The 15832-nt window shown below is 45.7% G+C and overlaps 1 protein-coding gene across 1 annotated transcript in view; it reads right to left on the bottom strand.

Moving 5' to 3' along the window:
* Positions 1–4991, bottom strand: part of b4galnt1b (beta-1,4-N-acetyl-galactosaminyl transferase 1b) — an 88103-nt gene extending 83112 nt beyond the window's left edge. The window contains exon 1 of the mRNA XM_041180350.1: positions 4921–4991. Within this exon, the coding sequence (XP_041036284.1) occupies positions 4921–4931 (11 nt within the window). The 5' untranslated portion in view covers positions 4932–4991. The remainder of the gene's footprint in view (positions 1–4920) is intronic.
* Between the last annotated feature and the right edge of the window lie 10841 nt (positions 4992–15832).

Raw genomic sequence — 15832 nt, 5'->3', positions numbered from 1 at the left:
ATTCCAATCAGGTGCAGCCTCAACAACTTGACATTTTAACATTTAAAAATATAACTGTTAACTTCGACATCGAACTATAACTGCTTCCCCAGCCATACGGATTTTAAAAATTTAAAATAATTTGACATGGAACGCATTTAAAATTCTGGTTCACTGACACTTCATTCCCCAATAATGCACAGAAATGTTATTAATACAAGTTTGCAGCCTACCATTAATACAGCAGTCCTAACCATTTCAACTGCTGAATTTTCAATGCTATTTTTTTAAAAATAGTTTTACTGCCAGTCAATCATAGGGCTGAGATTGTGACTTGCCTTGTGGCTAATGATCAACATATAGTCTTGCAGTGTTTACTAAGGTTGCTTCTAGGGGAGCTGACTGAACAGGTTAGAATCATAGGCTCAGAGAATGGTTACAGCACAAAAAGAGGCCATTCCGCCCATCCACCTGTGCTGGCTCTCTGCAAGAGCAATGCAGCTAATCTCACACCCCCACTCTTTCCACAATGCTCTCCAATATTTATTCCCTTCAGATGCTTATCTAATTCCATTTTGAAAGCCACAATTGAATCTGCCTCCAACACCCAACTAATACAAGTTAGAGACCATTGGCTAACAACATTTTTTGGATATTTCCTATGGCCAGCTGAGTAGTATAAATATATTTTATATGTGGATAAAAAATATGTAGTACTGTATGAATAAGAACAGCACTAAAGGGTGCACAGAATGAGAAGAGGCAATTCTACTGAAGCTCACCCCTTTCACTGCCCACGTAGAACCTGCCCAATCCATAGATAAAAACAAAAAATAAAAACAAAAAAAACTGCGGATGCTGGAAATCCAAAACAAAAACAGAATTACCTGGAAAAACTCAGCAGGTCTGGTTCTGTTGAAGGATCATGAGGACTCGAAACGTCAACTCTTTTCTTCTCCGCCGATGCTGCCAGACCTGCTGAGTTTTTCCAGGTAATTCTGTTTTTGTTTTGGCTGCCCAATCCATTTATCACCTGTTGGAGAATTTTATATAAATACTATATGACCCACAAATGCAATGAAGAAAAACTGCAGCAATTATATTCATCATATCTCCCACTATTCAACCTTGACCAGAAAATTTCTGCAGAAGCCTCTAGCAGCACAGAAACCATTGCACTTCCTGGACTAACTTATCTCAACCTCTCTGTGCCAAGAACCTTCAACACAATTCCCAACAAGGATTTTATCTGAAATCAGATTTCCAGTATCCAAAAGGTTTTATCCAGCTCCTTTTTTAAAGGAAGCAATCAGCTTTGACTATATACAAACTATTTCGGTGGATTTCACTGCACCTAATCAATGCTAACTTCTCAAATATTTTCCTTTTATTTATTACATTGTCTCTCATCTCACTTTTAGCTAATTCAGGCTTTGCCTCGTCCCCAATAACCTTTTTTGTGAACACCAAAGTGAATGACTTGTTCGGTCTCCTTGTTAATTCCCATTTATCCTCAGCTAATTCACTCTCCCCTCCCCTCAGGGATCCCACCTCACGTTCAACAATTCTCTGACTAATATCTATAGATTGCTTCACCGTTCTTTTTAATATTTGAGATTCTATCCTCATCTATTCTCCATACTTTCCTTGAGCCTTTCTTAACTTCTTTATTTTCTGATTCCCTTATTTTTAACCTTATTGTTACACGATTACACCTATATATGCCGTTTTACTGAAGTTTAGTTTGTTTCTAATTTCTTTATTCATCAATGGAATTTTAAGCATGAAATAACCACCTTTTCAAACACAAAAACGAACTTATCTACAATGTTGTTCTCCCATTTTTACCAAATCCCCCTGTTGATTTACAGCCTGAAGTGCCAATTTTGCTTTCAAACCTAGCCAACTCACTTCTCATCCTTGTCAAATCCACCCGCCCTATTCCAGTCTGGTCCCTTTGCTTTCTTATTAACTTGCTCCCTTTCTGTTTGGATATTAAACCTTATAGCTGTTACTCTCAAGGTGCTCACCCACATTTAACACACAATACTGATAACCCAGAACTAAACCTCTTGCCTCGCAAGCTTGAGGAAGGAGCCCAACACATTCCTGCCCTTCCGGCTCCCCCATTTACTCACTTCCCATCCCAATCAACAGCAGGTAATTAAAAATCTCCGTTAACAACAATTTTGTTATTCCTACTCACCTCCCTGATCAATTTACATATTTTCCCTCAGTTAGGAAGTCTGTGGTACAATCCACTAATTGAACAATTTTTTTTTGTATTTCATTTCTAACCTTACTCTGAACCTTTTTGGAACATGGCTCTCTCAGACACCAGGCATGCCCCCTCCTTCGTCAAAGTTCCAGTGTCAGTCATGGCTCAGTGGACAGCATTCTAGCCTTAGAAGGTTCTGGGTTTAAATCCCATTCCAGACATTTGAGTACAAAAACCTAGGATGCAACTCCAATGCAGTACCAAGGAAACACTGCACTGTTGGAGGTGCCATCATTCAGATGAGTCTCTCTGCTTTCTGAAGTGGATGTAAAAGATCCCAAAGCATTATTTTGAATAGCAGGGGAGTTCTCCCTGGTGTCCCTGGCCAATACCTTCCTCAACCAACATCAGGTTTAGTTCTCATTTGCAATGCAGACAAACCACACGATTCATCAAAACCAGTACAGGGATCAACATCACAAAAATAGATCGCTGTTTGTGGCAGCTTGTTGAGCACAAACATGACTCTGTGTTTCCTACATTACAACAGCGACTACACTTCCAAAGTACTTCATTAGCTGTAAATGCTTTGAGGCATCTCAAGGTCAAAAAAGGTGCTATATAAATGCAAGCCTCTCCTCCTTTCACCACGCGTCCTCGCTTACCCATTCTGTCCCTCCTAAAAGCATTACTGAACTAATGCATTTCTCTTCCAACCCTTCCTCATTTGCAGACGACTCTGTTCAGAAAATATAAGTTTAATGGCACTATGACATAATCAAAATCTAAGCCTTAACTGAACATCCTGAATGACCCTTTTAGTGAATGCTGTGTTCATAAGGCAAGGGTGTAAATATTGGGGGCAGGGGTGAAATACTTTCCCATTTCAGTGTCAGTGACAAGAACTCAGAGGTCAGATATGACGTAGTTAGGTGTTGCGTTAAAATTCCTTCTGATCTGTTCCAACAATGTATCAAAGTCTCAGCCTCCAGCCACCACACTTTAGGAAGGGTGTGAGGGTCCTTGAGAGGGTGCAGAGGAGATTTACCAGAATGGTTCCAGGGATGAAGGGATTTTAGCTCCAAGGTTAGGTTGGAGAAGCTGGGGTTGTTCTCCTTGGAGTAAAGGAGATTGAGGGGAGATTTGATAGAGGTGTACAAGATTATGACAGGTTTGGATGAGGTAGATAAAGAAAAGCTGTTTCCATTAGCTGATGGAACAATGACTAGGGGACATGGATTTAAGGTTCTGGGCAAGAGAGGTAAGGGAGATTTTTTTTTTTTTACACAGCGAGTGGTAATGACCTGGAATTCACTGCCTACAAGGGTGGTGGAAGCAGAGACAATGAACGATTTCAAAAGGAAATTAGATGGGCACCTGAGGGAAATAAAGTTGCAGGGTTATTACTCCAACAGCAGATGTTGCCCCCTCGTGCTGTCTGCTCAGCAACAAGCACTCAAAAGAAAAATATGCAGAGAAAAGAACACAAAGCAGAAGATTCCTAATCATTTCTAGCTTGTCTCCATACTCTAATACGCACCAAGTCCCATTCACCTGTCACTCCTGTGCTCACTGACCTACATTAGCCCCTAGTCCAGTTCGCCTTGCTTTTAAAATTCTCATCCTTGTTTTCAAATCCATCCATGGCGTTACTCCTCCCTATGTCCACAAACTCCTCCAGCCCTCCAAAATCTCTGCACTCCTCCAATTCCAGCATCTTGAGCATCCCTGATTAATTACTCCACCATTGCTAACTATGCTTTCAGCTACCAAGGCCCTTTTGGAATTCCCTCCCTAAATCAATCTACCTCTTTCCTCCTTTTAGGATACTATGATGGTCATGAAAGGCGCTATATAAATGCATTTTTTAAAAAAAACCTACCTTATGTGATCTGGTGTCAAATTCTGTGTGATAACTCCTGTGAAGCACGTTGACGCGTTTAAGGTGCTGTATAAATGCAAGTTACGTTGAAAAGAGTTTTTTTTTGCCCCCTCCCCTCTGGAAGCACTTCACCGTTTACAGCCTTTGCAGTTCTGACCAATGTTACATTCCAGCAAAGAGCTTAATGAAAATCACAAGCATCTCTTTAACTTCCCATTCTCAATATGCTGCCATCATGTTACCACGTGATGATATTGCAGACCACACAGTCTATCAGCATCCACCACCCCCCCCCCCCAATCAAACTCATTACTAATTTAAATATTGACATATCTGAGCTATGCAAGGGTTTAAAATGATCGTCGCTCTTTCTACATAAGCAATAAATGCACAACGTTGTGGAACGCGATCCGCTCCACTGAAGCTTAAATATATATATATATATCAATCACACACTCCGGCGTTACAATCTCACAATAGATCAGCAATCACATAAGGAACATTCTGCGTTTGGGGTGAAGGCTGTGGACCGATTTGCACTTACCCTCCCAGTATCACTGAATGAAACGTCCAATGCTGGGATTACCCACCCCCCTCCCCCCCATTATAATGGTTGCAAAGCCACACACACACACAAAATACAGTCAATTTTTTTTTTAAAAATTCTATTGTCCCACCGTACAAATCATTTTGCAAGAAAAATATCAACGGGAAAAGGGGGACGGATTTCAAAAGGTTTCTTTGGTCTCAAGGATGGCATTTAAAAAATGAAAAGGAACAGAGGTGACAGACTGCTGTTTACAAACAGCTGGCAAATACAATCGCTCTGGACTTGTCCTACCTGTTAAGCATTTAAATGCATGTCTTTCCCCCCCTCTCTCTCATTAAATGGACGGATGCATTCCACATTCTGATTTCTCCACAGCTTCCCAATCTTTCCCGGTCAATGATCGTGCGGCTGCTGCCGAGAGCTCGAATTCACTCCCTCCAGTGGGATGGCTGCAGAATAGCAGAGAAACCGGAGGGGAGGGGAGAGGGGAAGAGAGAGAGCAATGCACTCACGTCGCCTAATAATGCAGGAGCGGAGAACCAAAACCCAGTTAATTCCTTAAGTCTTATTAATTAGTAAGTAACTTTAATAAGCGCTAATTATCCAAGAACAGCACAGTGATTTTTTTTGTCAATATTCATGTCTTTTTTCATTCTAATTGGAATTCAGCTATCAGGTCAATCTGCTCCCCACATCATGAAAGGGTTTTGATAGAGTCCATTGGATGAAACTACTTCCAGTCGCCAGAGGGCACAGATTAAAGGCAATTAACAAGGGAACCAGAAGAGAGGCCAGCCACAGATGAGGATCCTGACAGTGGAGTCACTCTTTGCTCTGTCCTTGCAATGGGACCGTATGGTGACTGTGCATCTCTACAACCCCCACATCCCTGTCGCCGATGTGCTCCCCTTCCTCGCCAGGTACCTCAACAAGTTTGGGACCTGCACCGAGGTTAAAGACGCCTCCGGGATTTGGACCAGCAAACGCCAGGTTGAGGTCACGCTCGTTGGATGGGAAAGGAGCCATCCTCCACCCTCCCTCCAGCTTCGCAACCAGGGGAAGCCGCGGCTACCTTGTCTAAGCCGGGCAGCCCAAAGTTTGTCACTCCTGCGAAAATCTGGTCATGTGGTGGCCAACTGCAGAGCTGTCCTCTGCAAGAATTGCAAGCAAAGAGGGCACCAGACAAAGGACTGCAGACAGATGAAGTGCTGCAACCTGTGTGGCAAGGCAGGGGAGGGGGTCGGGGAGGGGAGGAGCGGCCGCAGGGGAGGGGGGAGCATCCTCCACCCACCAAGACCCCCAGCGAGCACAATGGGACAAAGGAGGACATAGGGAGAGACAAGACGAAGGAAAACATTGAGGCAGCAGATGGCCAAACAACTGCACTGCTCCCTGAACATCCCGCTCCTCAGCAGACTGGATCAATGGAAGAGGAACCGGCAGACAATCAACCAGGGGAGTGGAGGACCAACAGCAGAAAGGACGCCACGTCCAGACTCCTGAAGGAAAGAGTAAAGGATGCTAAGCTACACGTGGTCTTCAGCAACACTGCAGACGGAGCGCAGCGTAGATACACCTGGTCACGGCCAGACGGGTCCATCCATTCCAGGATAGACTTCCTGTTTGTGTCCCGTGCATTCGCAGTCAGATCCACTGACGTCAAGCCGGTGTTCTTCTCTGACCACTGCCTCCTACTGGCCAACTGTCATTTAGAGGAAGACCAGAGGGTTGGCAGGGGAACATGGAAGCTGAACGTGCAACTGCTGACCCCAGAGAACACTGAGGAACTTAAGAGGGATTTACAAAGGTTGGAGAACTGTGAAACCCCTCTTTGAGTCCCTGACACACTGTGGGAAGTGATCAAGGAGAACATCAAGAGGTTTCTCATCCTCAAAGGTGCTCAGAAAGCTAGACAGGAACAGAGAGAAATGTCCAGACTCCAGAAAAATATGTAGAACCTGCTCCGGCTGCAGTCGATGGGGGTTGATGTCAAGGAGGAACTCCAAGAGGTGAAGAGCCAGCAAGCCTCGCCCTTTGCCTCGGAGGCCTCCAAGATCATCTTCCGTTCCAGAGTCCGCTCCATGGAGCAGGATGAGACGTGCTCACGTTTCTTCTTCCAAAAGGTACACAGAGAGAGCTCTGTGATCAGCAGCCTGAAGGAAGAAGACAGCTCAGTAAAGTCATCGCAGTCTGACATTCTGAGGATCAGCACATCCTTTTATGCTGGATTGTATGATGTGAAGCCCACAGACAGCACGGCCTCCCAGTCCTTCCTGTCCTCTATCATGGAAGTCTTAGACAACAGCACTTGGGAGAGTCTGGACAAACTGCTAACTCCTGACGAACTGACTAAAGCCCTTGAGTCCTTTGAGAAGAGTAAAACTCCTGGAAGCAACGGTTTACCAGCTGGGTTGTACTCGGCTCTGTGAGACTGGATCGGCCCAAACCTGCTAGAAGTGTACGAGAGTATGCTTCTGGCTGGCAGCATGTCAGAATCCTTGAGGAAAAGCATCATCACCCTCATCTACAAGCACAAGGGGGAAAGGGAGAAAATTAGAAATTGGCAATCCATTTCACTGTTGAATATGGACAGTAAGATTCTGTCCAAGGTCATCGCCAATCGGGTCAAGTCCACTCTGGAATTGGTGATCCACCCTGATCAGACCTGCGCTGTGCCCGGCAGGAAGATCTCTGACAGCCTTGCACTACTCAGGGATACAATTGCCTATGTGTAGGACAGGGGTGTGGACATCTGCCTCATCAGCCTGGATCAGGAGAAGGCCTTTGATAGAATATCGCACACCTACATGGTGGATGTGCTCTCCAAAATGGGGTTTGGGGAGGGAGTTCGCAACTGGATCCAACTGCTCTACACTAACATCAGTAGCGCAGTCTCAATCAATGGGTCGGAATCAGATAGCTTTCCTATTAAATCTGGAGTCAGGCAGGGCTGCCCTCTCTCCCCTGTCCTGTTTTTTTTTGCATAAAACTCTTTACTGAATCCATCAGGAAAGATCTGGGCATAAGAGGATTGACGATCCCAGGCAGTGGAGGCACTCAGGTCAAAGCCTCCCTGTACATGGACGATGTCGCCGTCTTCTGCTCGGATCCGCTGTCGGTGCACAGACTGATCCACATCTGTGACCAGTTTGAACTGGCCTTGGGAGCCAAGGTAAATCGTGGGAAGAGCGAGGCTCTGTTCTTTGGGAACTGGGCTGACCGATCCTTTGTCCCCTTCACCATCAGGGCTGACGGCCTGAAGGTGCTGGGGATATGGTTCGGAGGGACTGGGGCACGCGTTAGAAACTGGAAGGAGCGAGTGTCTATGGTGAAAAGAAAACTGGGCATGTGGGAGCGACGCTCCCTCTCCATTGCGGGTAAGAACCTGGTTATCAGGTGTGAGGCACTCTCGCTGTTGCTGTACGTGGCGCAGGTCTGGCCCATTCCTCACTCCTGCGTGATGGCGATCACCCGAGCCAGCTTCCGCTTTATCTGGAGATCGAAAATGGATCGTGTTTGCAGGGATGCGATGTACAAGCCTCTAGATAAAGGGGGATAAAACGTGCCCAACGTCGCCCTCATCCTGATGGCCACCTTTGTGTGCGGCTGCATCAAGCTGTGCATAGACCCTCGGTACACAAACACCAAGTGTCACTACGTGCTGAGGTTCTACCTGTCCCGGGTGTTGTGAAAGATGGGTCTGGCCACGCTGCCGTGGAACGCTCCAAGTAGTTGGACCGTGCCGTACCACCTGTCCTTCGTGGGAAAATTTATGCAGAGAAACGCCTTTGACCACAAGTCCATCAGGCAGTGGTTGGAACATAACATCCTGGAGGTCCTGAGGGAAAAGGAGATGGTGGATGGTTCCCCGAGCAGACTGTCAAAGTCATTTGGCAGAATGCCTCATCGCCAGAACTTTCCAACAAGCACCGAGATGTAGCTTGGCTGGTGGTGAGAAAGGCCCTCCCTGTCAGATCCTTCCAACACACCAGGAGTCTCACCCCCTCTGCACATTGCCCTCGAGGTGGCTGTGGTGGGGAAGAGACCGTTGTTCACCTCCTTGTGGATTGTGCCTTTGCAGAGAAGGTCTGGAGAGAGATGCAGCGGTTTCTGTCGAGGTTCATCCCGAGCAGTTCTGTGACACAGGACTCTGTTCCCAGGGATACACACCGAGACAAACATCAACTGCAGCTGGAGGATCATCAACTCCATGAAAGACGCTCTTTGGTCTGCCCGAAACTTGTTGGTCTTCCAGTGCAAAGAGTTGTCCCCGACTGAGTGTTGCAGACTGGCACATTCCAAGGTCCAGGACTATGTGCTGAGGGACGCACTAAAGCTTGGGGCAGCCAACGCAAAGGCGCAATGGGGAAAGGTCACTGTCTAAGACCTTTCTGCTGTAGTACACCGAGGGGCTGGGAATTGTATGGACCCACAAGGAATTTATGTAGTGAATACTAAATGTATCATAATTGTATTGAAGCACCTCAGAGTGCAACATGATCTATGTAGATAACTTGAATCCCACTGCACCGTCTGACTGTCTGTAATGACAATATTGAGATGTCTATAATGTTCATTGATTGTATTGAAGCACCTCATGATCAATGTGGAAAAGTTGAATCTGATTGCACTTTTTTGTGATGGCCATTTAGAAATGTTTTGTAATGTTCTTTCAGATATTTTAAGAATAAAGTTGGCAATGGAACCAGAAAAAGATGAGGAGAATTTTGATTTTTTTATAAGCAGAGAGTTGCAATGATCTGGAAAGTGCTGCCTGAAAGGATGGTGCAAGCCAATGGTGCTCTGAGCTACGAACCCAGCATAGGACCGTCACAGTTAAGCTCAGTCCTAAGCTTTCTCCAATCCCCATACAAGTGCAGACACTTTCTGTGCGGTGAGTCGATGTAACGCCAACAGAAGTTTAGCAGCGGCAGATGCTGTAAAGATAGAGACAGCGGGAATTGTTGATGGCCTGCGTGTGAGAGGCTCAAGGGAAATTGGGCTCTGCCTCACTGAAAAGCATCGGCGGTGAGGTGAGGTCCAGGCGCCTGTCTTGCCTTCCAGTGGCAGTTCACAGGCTGCCGCGTCGAGTCGAGGTGATAGAGAAGCAAAGCAATTGTGGATGGACCGTCAACTCGGGACAAACCTGAGGCCCAGTTCCGAGACTGATGCCATTTCTGGCACCATGCACAGAGCAATTTTGCTTTCTGAGCCCTGGTGATTCGTGGAGTCTTTCGAGAGCTAAGAAGTCCGCAAAGTCTGACGGCTTTCGGGGAAGAGAGACAGTAGTGCTTCGCACTTGTTAAAACTGCTGTCTACCCTTGGGTGCGTGGTGCCTGTACAACCATTTTTCTTGCCTTTTAATTGGTCCCTTGATTTGTTAAGTCTTTTTGGTTGTGCTCAAAAGCGTTACAGCCATTTTCAGCAGAACTTCCAATTATCAGTGGTCCTAAGCACTGTTGTGGCTTCCTTTGGGAGTATTCTAACTGGTGCTGTAGATGCTGTTTCCTCCAGGGTTGTGAACTGTGATTAAATATATGCCTGGAGGTTCAATCACCCTCCATCCAGCCATTAGTCAGCCAACACATCCATTCTTGTGATTTACTGCCTTCCTACATCATGACCCAATTTTTTTTTACTCACGGGATGTGAAGACAGCATTTATTGCCCATCCCTAGTTGCCCTTGTTAAGAGGGCATTTAAGAGTCACCCATATTGTTGTGGTCCTGGACATGTAGTCCAGGCAGCAGATTTCGTTCCCTAAAGGGCATTCATGAACTAGATGGGTTTTTACAACAAACATCAATGGTTTCATGGTTATCATCAGACTTTTTAATTCCAGATTTTTATTGAATTCAAATTTCACCACCTGCATTACCCTGGAATGCTTATCCTGTGATAATATCACTATGCCACCACCTCTCCAGTTAATTGGGCAATGCTTGGCTACCAGTCAAACAGCCTTTTCCCTCCATTTTCAATACTTATCTATCTGGTAATATTCAAATAAATTGACAAAAAGTACTATCTTTTTTAACATCCAGATGATTGTTCTTCAATTCCTGGAGACTCCAGGCCAATTGTGGAGGGTTGGCAACCACAGTGACCTCCAATGTCCACAAGCTTTGCCTGCCTGGATTCAACATGTTGGAGAATCAGCAGGACAGGCAGTATCACATGGGATGTCAAGACAGAAGCAAAATACTGCAGATGCTGGAACTCTGAAATAAAAATAGAAAATGCAGCAGGTCAGGCCATATCCATGGAGAGAGAGACAGAGTTCAACTTTCACGTTGATAATCATTCATCAGATATTCTGAAGAAAGGCCATTGATGACCTGAAGCATTAACTTTTGTTTTTCTTGCTGTGGAACATCAAGAACCTTGGGTCCTGCTCACAAAGGGAATGTCCCACTGTGCTGGCTGCAGCATCAGGACTAGGCATTCTTACCCTCCTCCTCCACTATGCCACTCCCTCCCCACCTTTACAGCCACATAACCTTCTGGGAGAGGAAGAGAAAAGGAGAGAAAAAGAATTGGGTCACTAAGAGAAAAAAGAAGTCGGAAAATTCCTCCCTGACCTCCTTAGGCTATTGAATCCAGTCCAGGAGATCACACAGAGCAAGTGTTATCTATAAAGACACTGACCTTCGATTAGATGCAACCTCTGTCCCAGTCAAGAACCCTCTTGAAGAACCCAGTTCCGTCTTGAAGATAATGTAGAGATTCAGCAGCTGGCAATGTATTCCAGATGCTCGCTACTGTCTGGGGAAAGAAGAGCCATCTTACACCCAGTCTATTCCTACTCTTACACGGTTTAAGCTTTGTAAAAGGAGAGGGCTGCCTTTCACGGTGAGTGAACGACAGTGCCACCCTGCTGCCCCACTCAAATGACCCATGCAGAGGCAGAAAGAAGGCAAGGCAAGGTGGTCAACACCAGATGAGAGGCAGAAACAACAGCAGCAGGGGCAGCTTATGACCCAGCAGACAGGAGATAACAGACCTCCTGCACTCCAAGAAGTATTGAATGACACCCACTAGCCAACCATATCACTTCATTCCCCTACAGGTGTAACACCCAGAAAGGGCACCAGATTAGGTCAGAGGAGCTGCGCAGCACACACAGCTACAAAAGGGATGCAGGGTTTCAATTATTAATTTACAGGACAGCAAGCGCAGCGAGGTCAGTAGGTTCTTTGTCGGCCTTTCTACTTTGTGCAGAATGCTCATTTTTTCTGGGGTGGATTTCTGCCTCAGGAGATGAAATGCGCTTGTGTGGCAGATGTGGTCAAGCTGAAGAAAAACTGGCTTGTAATATTGGAACATGGAATGGACTGGGATAGGAAGTTGCCATTTTCTTTTTCATCTATGATGCAGTGCATTCTGGGAAAGACAGCATGACGCTGCTCTACACTTAGCCTCTGCAATCCGTTTGGTGCTCTCCACAAAAGGCAAGGACTTAGTGGGGCAGTGCGGTCCTTTGACGATTTGACATTTGAATTCACCCCGGAGTGATTATTTGAAAAATCTTTTTTTGTGCTGGTTGTCATGCAGGGTCTGATGTGAAACAAATTTGTTTTACAGTGAACTTGAGTCTCCGCCGCAAACTAATTCAACTCTGCCTCCAAAGCAACAGTGGCTAAACTTCGAAATGACTTCATTGGCTGTGAAAACGCTTTGCGATGTCCTGAGAGGTATGGTCTAAATGCAAATTCTTTCCTTCCTTAAATGCCAACCTCGTGCAGAGAGGCCTCCAGAATGGCTAAAATGGAAAATGGTAGATTTTGCACTGGAACAGTGGAATTGGGAGCTGGTGTGGGGAGCTTTATTCCACAGGATAGAATTCCCACGGCATGGATCAGAAAATCGGAATCGCTGTGCCTGCAGTTTCCTGACACACTCTTGCAGTGGACTCATTGTGGCCCACATGGATCAGAGCCCATCAGAGAAACTTGATTATACACAGTCAATTTTAAATTTCCATCTTGTTTATAATCAGATATATTCCCTTTTAAGAAGGATTTAGTTCTGCCTCAACAGGCCAATTGATTTAAGTGAGTTAAAATGTAATGTAAGTTAAACACGAAAAAATAATAAATGATGGTTATCGCAAACTAGGGAGTGGTCTTTCTCTACTGGCAAGACTGCAGTTCCGAAATGCCTAAACAGTTATTAACAGAGCGATGTCTGTCAGTACGTGATACCACATTGTTGCCAGTGAAGATTTCAAAGAAGGATGACCCACTTCTTTGGCTGTTACAGGCCACCAAGGCAACCTAGAAGTACTAGTATACTGAAAGAGAAAGCAAGACAGACAGAGAGCGAGGAAGAGAGAGAGAGAAAGGGACAGAGAGAGACTGAGGGAAGAACAGACAAGGTCATGAGGACTCGAAAGTCAACTCTTTTCTTCTTCGCCGATGCTGCCAGACCTGCTGAGTTTCTCCAGGTAATTCTGTTTTTGTTTTGGATTTCCAGCATCCGCAGTTTTTTTGTTTTTATAAATAAACAGAAGGCACAGGAAAAATAGAGAAAGATAGCAAGGGGGAGAGAGACAGAAGAAGGGTGATGGAGAGAGAGATAGAGACAGCAAAACAGAGACAGATGGAGAGAGAGAAAACAGAAAACTGAATGAATAACAAAATTGAAAAGAAAACAGGGTATAGAAGTCTGTCAAGACAAAGGTTGAACATGGGGATAATACACACATAGACAAAAAATACAACATAAAAAGAGATATTTTAGGTGCAGATAGGCCCTTGAGGTAAGCAGTGGAATTGCATTTTGCCTCAACGCGTATATTATCAGTGCACAGAGAGGGGACTTTCCTTGATTTTCTGCTACCCCATCATTTAAAAGGCCCCTTGTTTAACTTGTCTCATGGACAGGGAGAACAGAAGATGGGATTAACTGGGCATTTTTCCAGCTGTGACTCAGTTGGCAACACACTCACCTCTAAGTCTGAAGGTTGTGGGTTCAACTCCCGCTCCAGAAACTTCAGCACAGAAGTCTAGGCTAACACTCCGGTGCATTACTGTGGGAGTGCTGCACTGTCAGATGAATAATGGTCTGTATCTCGTGATTCCAATAATCCGAACACTAAGTTTGCAGCTACTGAGAACTGCAACTTTTGGGGAGACAACAGGGCCAGATTTTGTGGCACCTATTTGGGTGGGAGGAGAAAATGGTGGCCAGAATGTGAATCTGAAAGTCCCTCTCCTATTTCTGTCTCTGGCTATATTCAGTGGTGCAGGAATGAATGGTGGGAGGAGGGGGTGGTGGGAACCCCACATGCTGCTGTTTAGAAGTTTCCAGCAACATCCTAGAAGTGGAGAGAGATGGAAGAGTGGAAAAGATTCTACTCTACAGGACTTGTTCACATATTTGTTCAAAGGAATGTGAACTTGTTAATCTTGACAGATTTATGAGCTTCTGAAGAGGATAATCATTATCAAGTGCCTATTCAAGAATTTTTTTTATTTTGACAGCTTTCCAAAGACTTCCAAATATAACAGGGGGCAACAAAATGTTTACTCAACTTTTGGACTCTTTCCACCTTCAATTCATGGTTCACATCTCCACACATGAGTTCTGTTCACAATGGATACTCGGTGAGTTGGTTGCGGGGGTGTGAGGTGGGGATAGGGGTCAGGAGAGGTAAGGGGGTGGGGGGATCCATGGGGTGGTTGGATGTGAGGGGTTGGGAAGTGAAGGTTAAGGGGGCTTTACTCTGATCTGCAGATCTGGGCCGATATCGCCATGAAGGCAAGCCTTTTAACCAGGTTGTCTCAGCCTCGGCCCTCCGCAGGCTCTGCCCTGGCAGGCTCGACTCCTGGATGTCCCCACCTCCACCAGATGAAAATCCCGCTGCCTGGCACTGACAGGATGGAGGCAGAATAATGATGTCGTAAAAATTCCCGACCCTCTGTTCCCACCTCAGTGGTGAAAATCCAGCCCTTATGTTTGAATCCGGAAGTTGTTATTCACCAGAAATGGCATTGGGGGGAGCCCACACTGATGGTCCCACCGGGACCTGTCAGAGTGTAAACTTGCGTTTACTTTTTTCTATTCATTCATAGGATGTGAGCATCCCTGGCTAGGCCAGCATTTATTGCCCATCCCGAATTACCCTTGTTCAGAGGGCATTTAAGAGTCAACCACGTTGCTGTGGGTCTGGAGTCACATGTAGGCCAGACCAGGTGTGGATGGCAGATTTCCTTCCCTCTAGTGAATCAGGTGGGTTTTTACAACAATCGGCAATGGTTTCATGGTCATCATTAGACTTTTAATTCCAGATTTTTATTGAACTCAAATTCTACCATCTGTGGTGGCGGGATTCGAACCTGGGTCCCCTGGGTCGCTGGATTACTAGTCCAGTGAAAATACCTTGCTTATTTACACTGATTTAATTATGGCTGTTTCTAGCAGGCGTAAAGCCTCCTCAGGAATGCAGCATTTCAAATCAGCAAGAGGGTCAAAACACTCCCACACCCTGACACCCCGCCTCACAGCCCCAGCCCCTCAGTCCCGCCAGTGTCGGAGAAGACCTGGGGATAGTGGGCGAGCGAAACTGGGTTGCCCAGGTTTTGAGCAGAACCGGGTTGGGGGGGGTGGGGGGGAGTCAGGGGTGGTGCAATGGGAGAAGCTAGAATTAAAAGTAGGATAAAGAAAATATTTAAAACACTCAAAAACCCTTACCTATCACTGAACTACCTCAAGGCACTTGCCTTCAGCTCAGGATGGCAAAGGGGCCATGGCTTCACTGGATTTGGGCCCTCACCGCTAGGCCTCTCCACTCACCTCACTGACAGATACACCCTGCAGCTGAGAGAACAGGTTCCCGCTGCAGCCTATGAAAATGTAGTTTTAAACGCAGTCAGTGGCATATGCCTCTTCTTTATCACTGACCACAAGCTCTGGGCCATTAAACCAAGGCTCTGTCTGCCCTCTCAGGGGTCGACATAAAAGATCCCGTGGTGCAAATTTGAAGAGCAGGCGAGTTATCCCCCAGCATCCTGTGCTCAATATTTATTACTAAAAACAGATCATTAACACATAGCTGTTTGTGGGAGCTTGCTGTGCACAAATTGGCTGCCATGTTTCCTATGTCACGACATGCCCACTCTTCAAACAGTACTCCATTGGCTGTGAGGCAGTTTGGGACATCATGAAAGGCACTATGAAAATGTAAGTCTGCCTCTCTCTT

This window comes from Carcharodon carcharias, chromosome X, assembly GCF_017639515.1.
Source record: "Carcharodon carcharias isolate sCarCar2 chromosome X, sCarCar2.pri, whole genome shotgun sequence".
Lineage (NCBI taxonomy): Eukaryota > Metazoa > Chordata > Chondrichthyes > Lamniformes > Lamnidae > Carcharodon > Carcharodon carcharias.
Note: the sequence above shows the minus strand (reverse complement) of the source record. Positions and strands in the feature narration are given on the sequence as shown.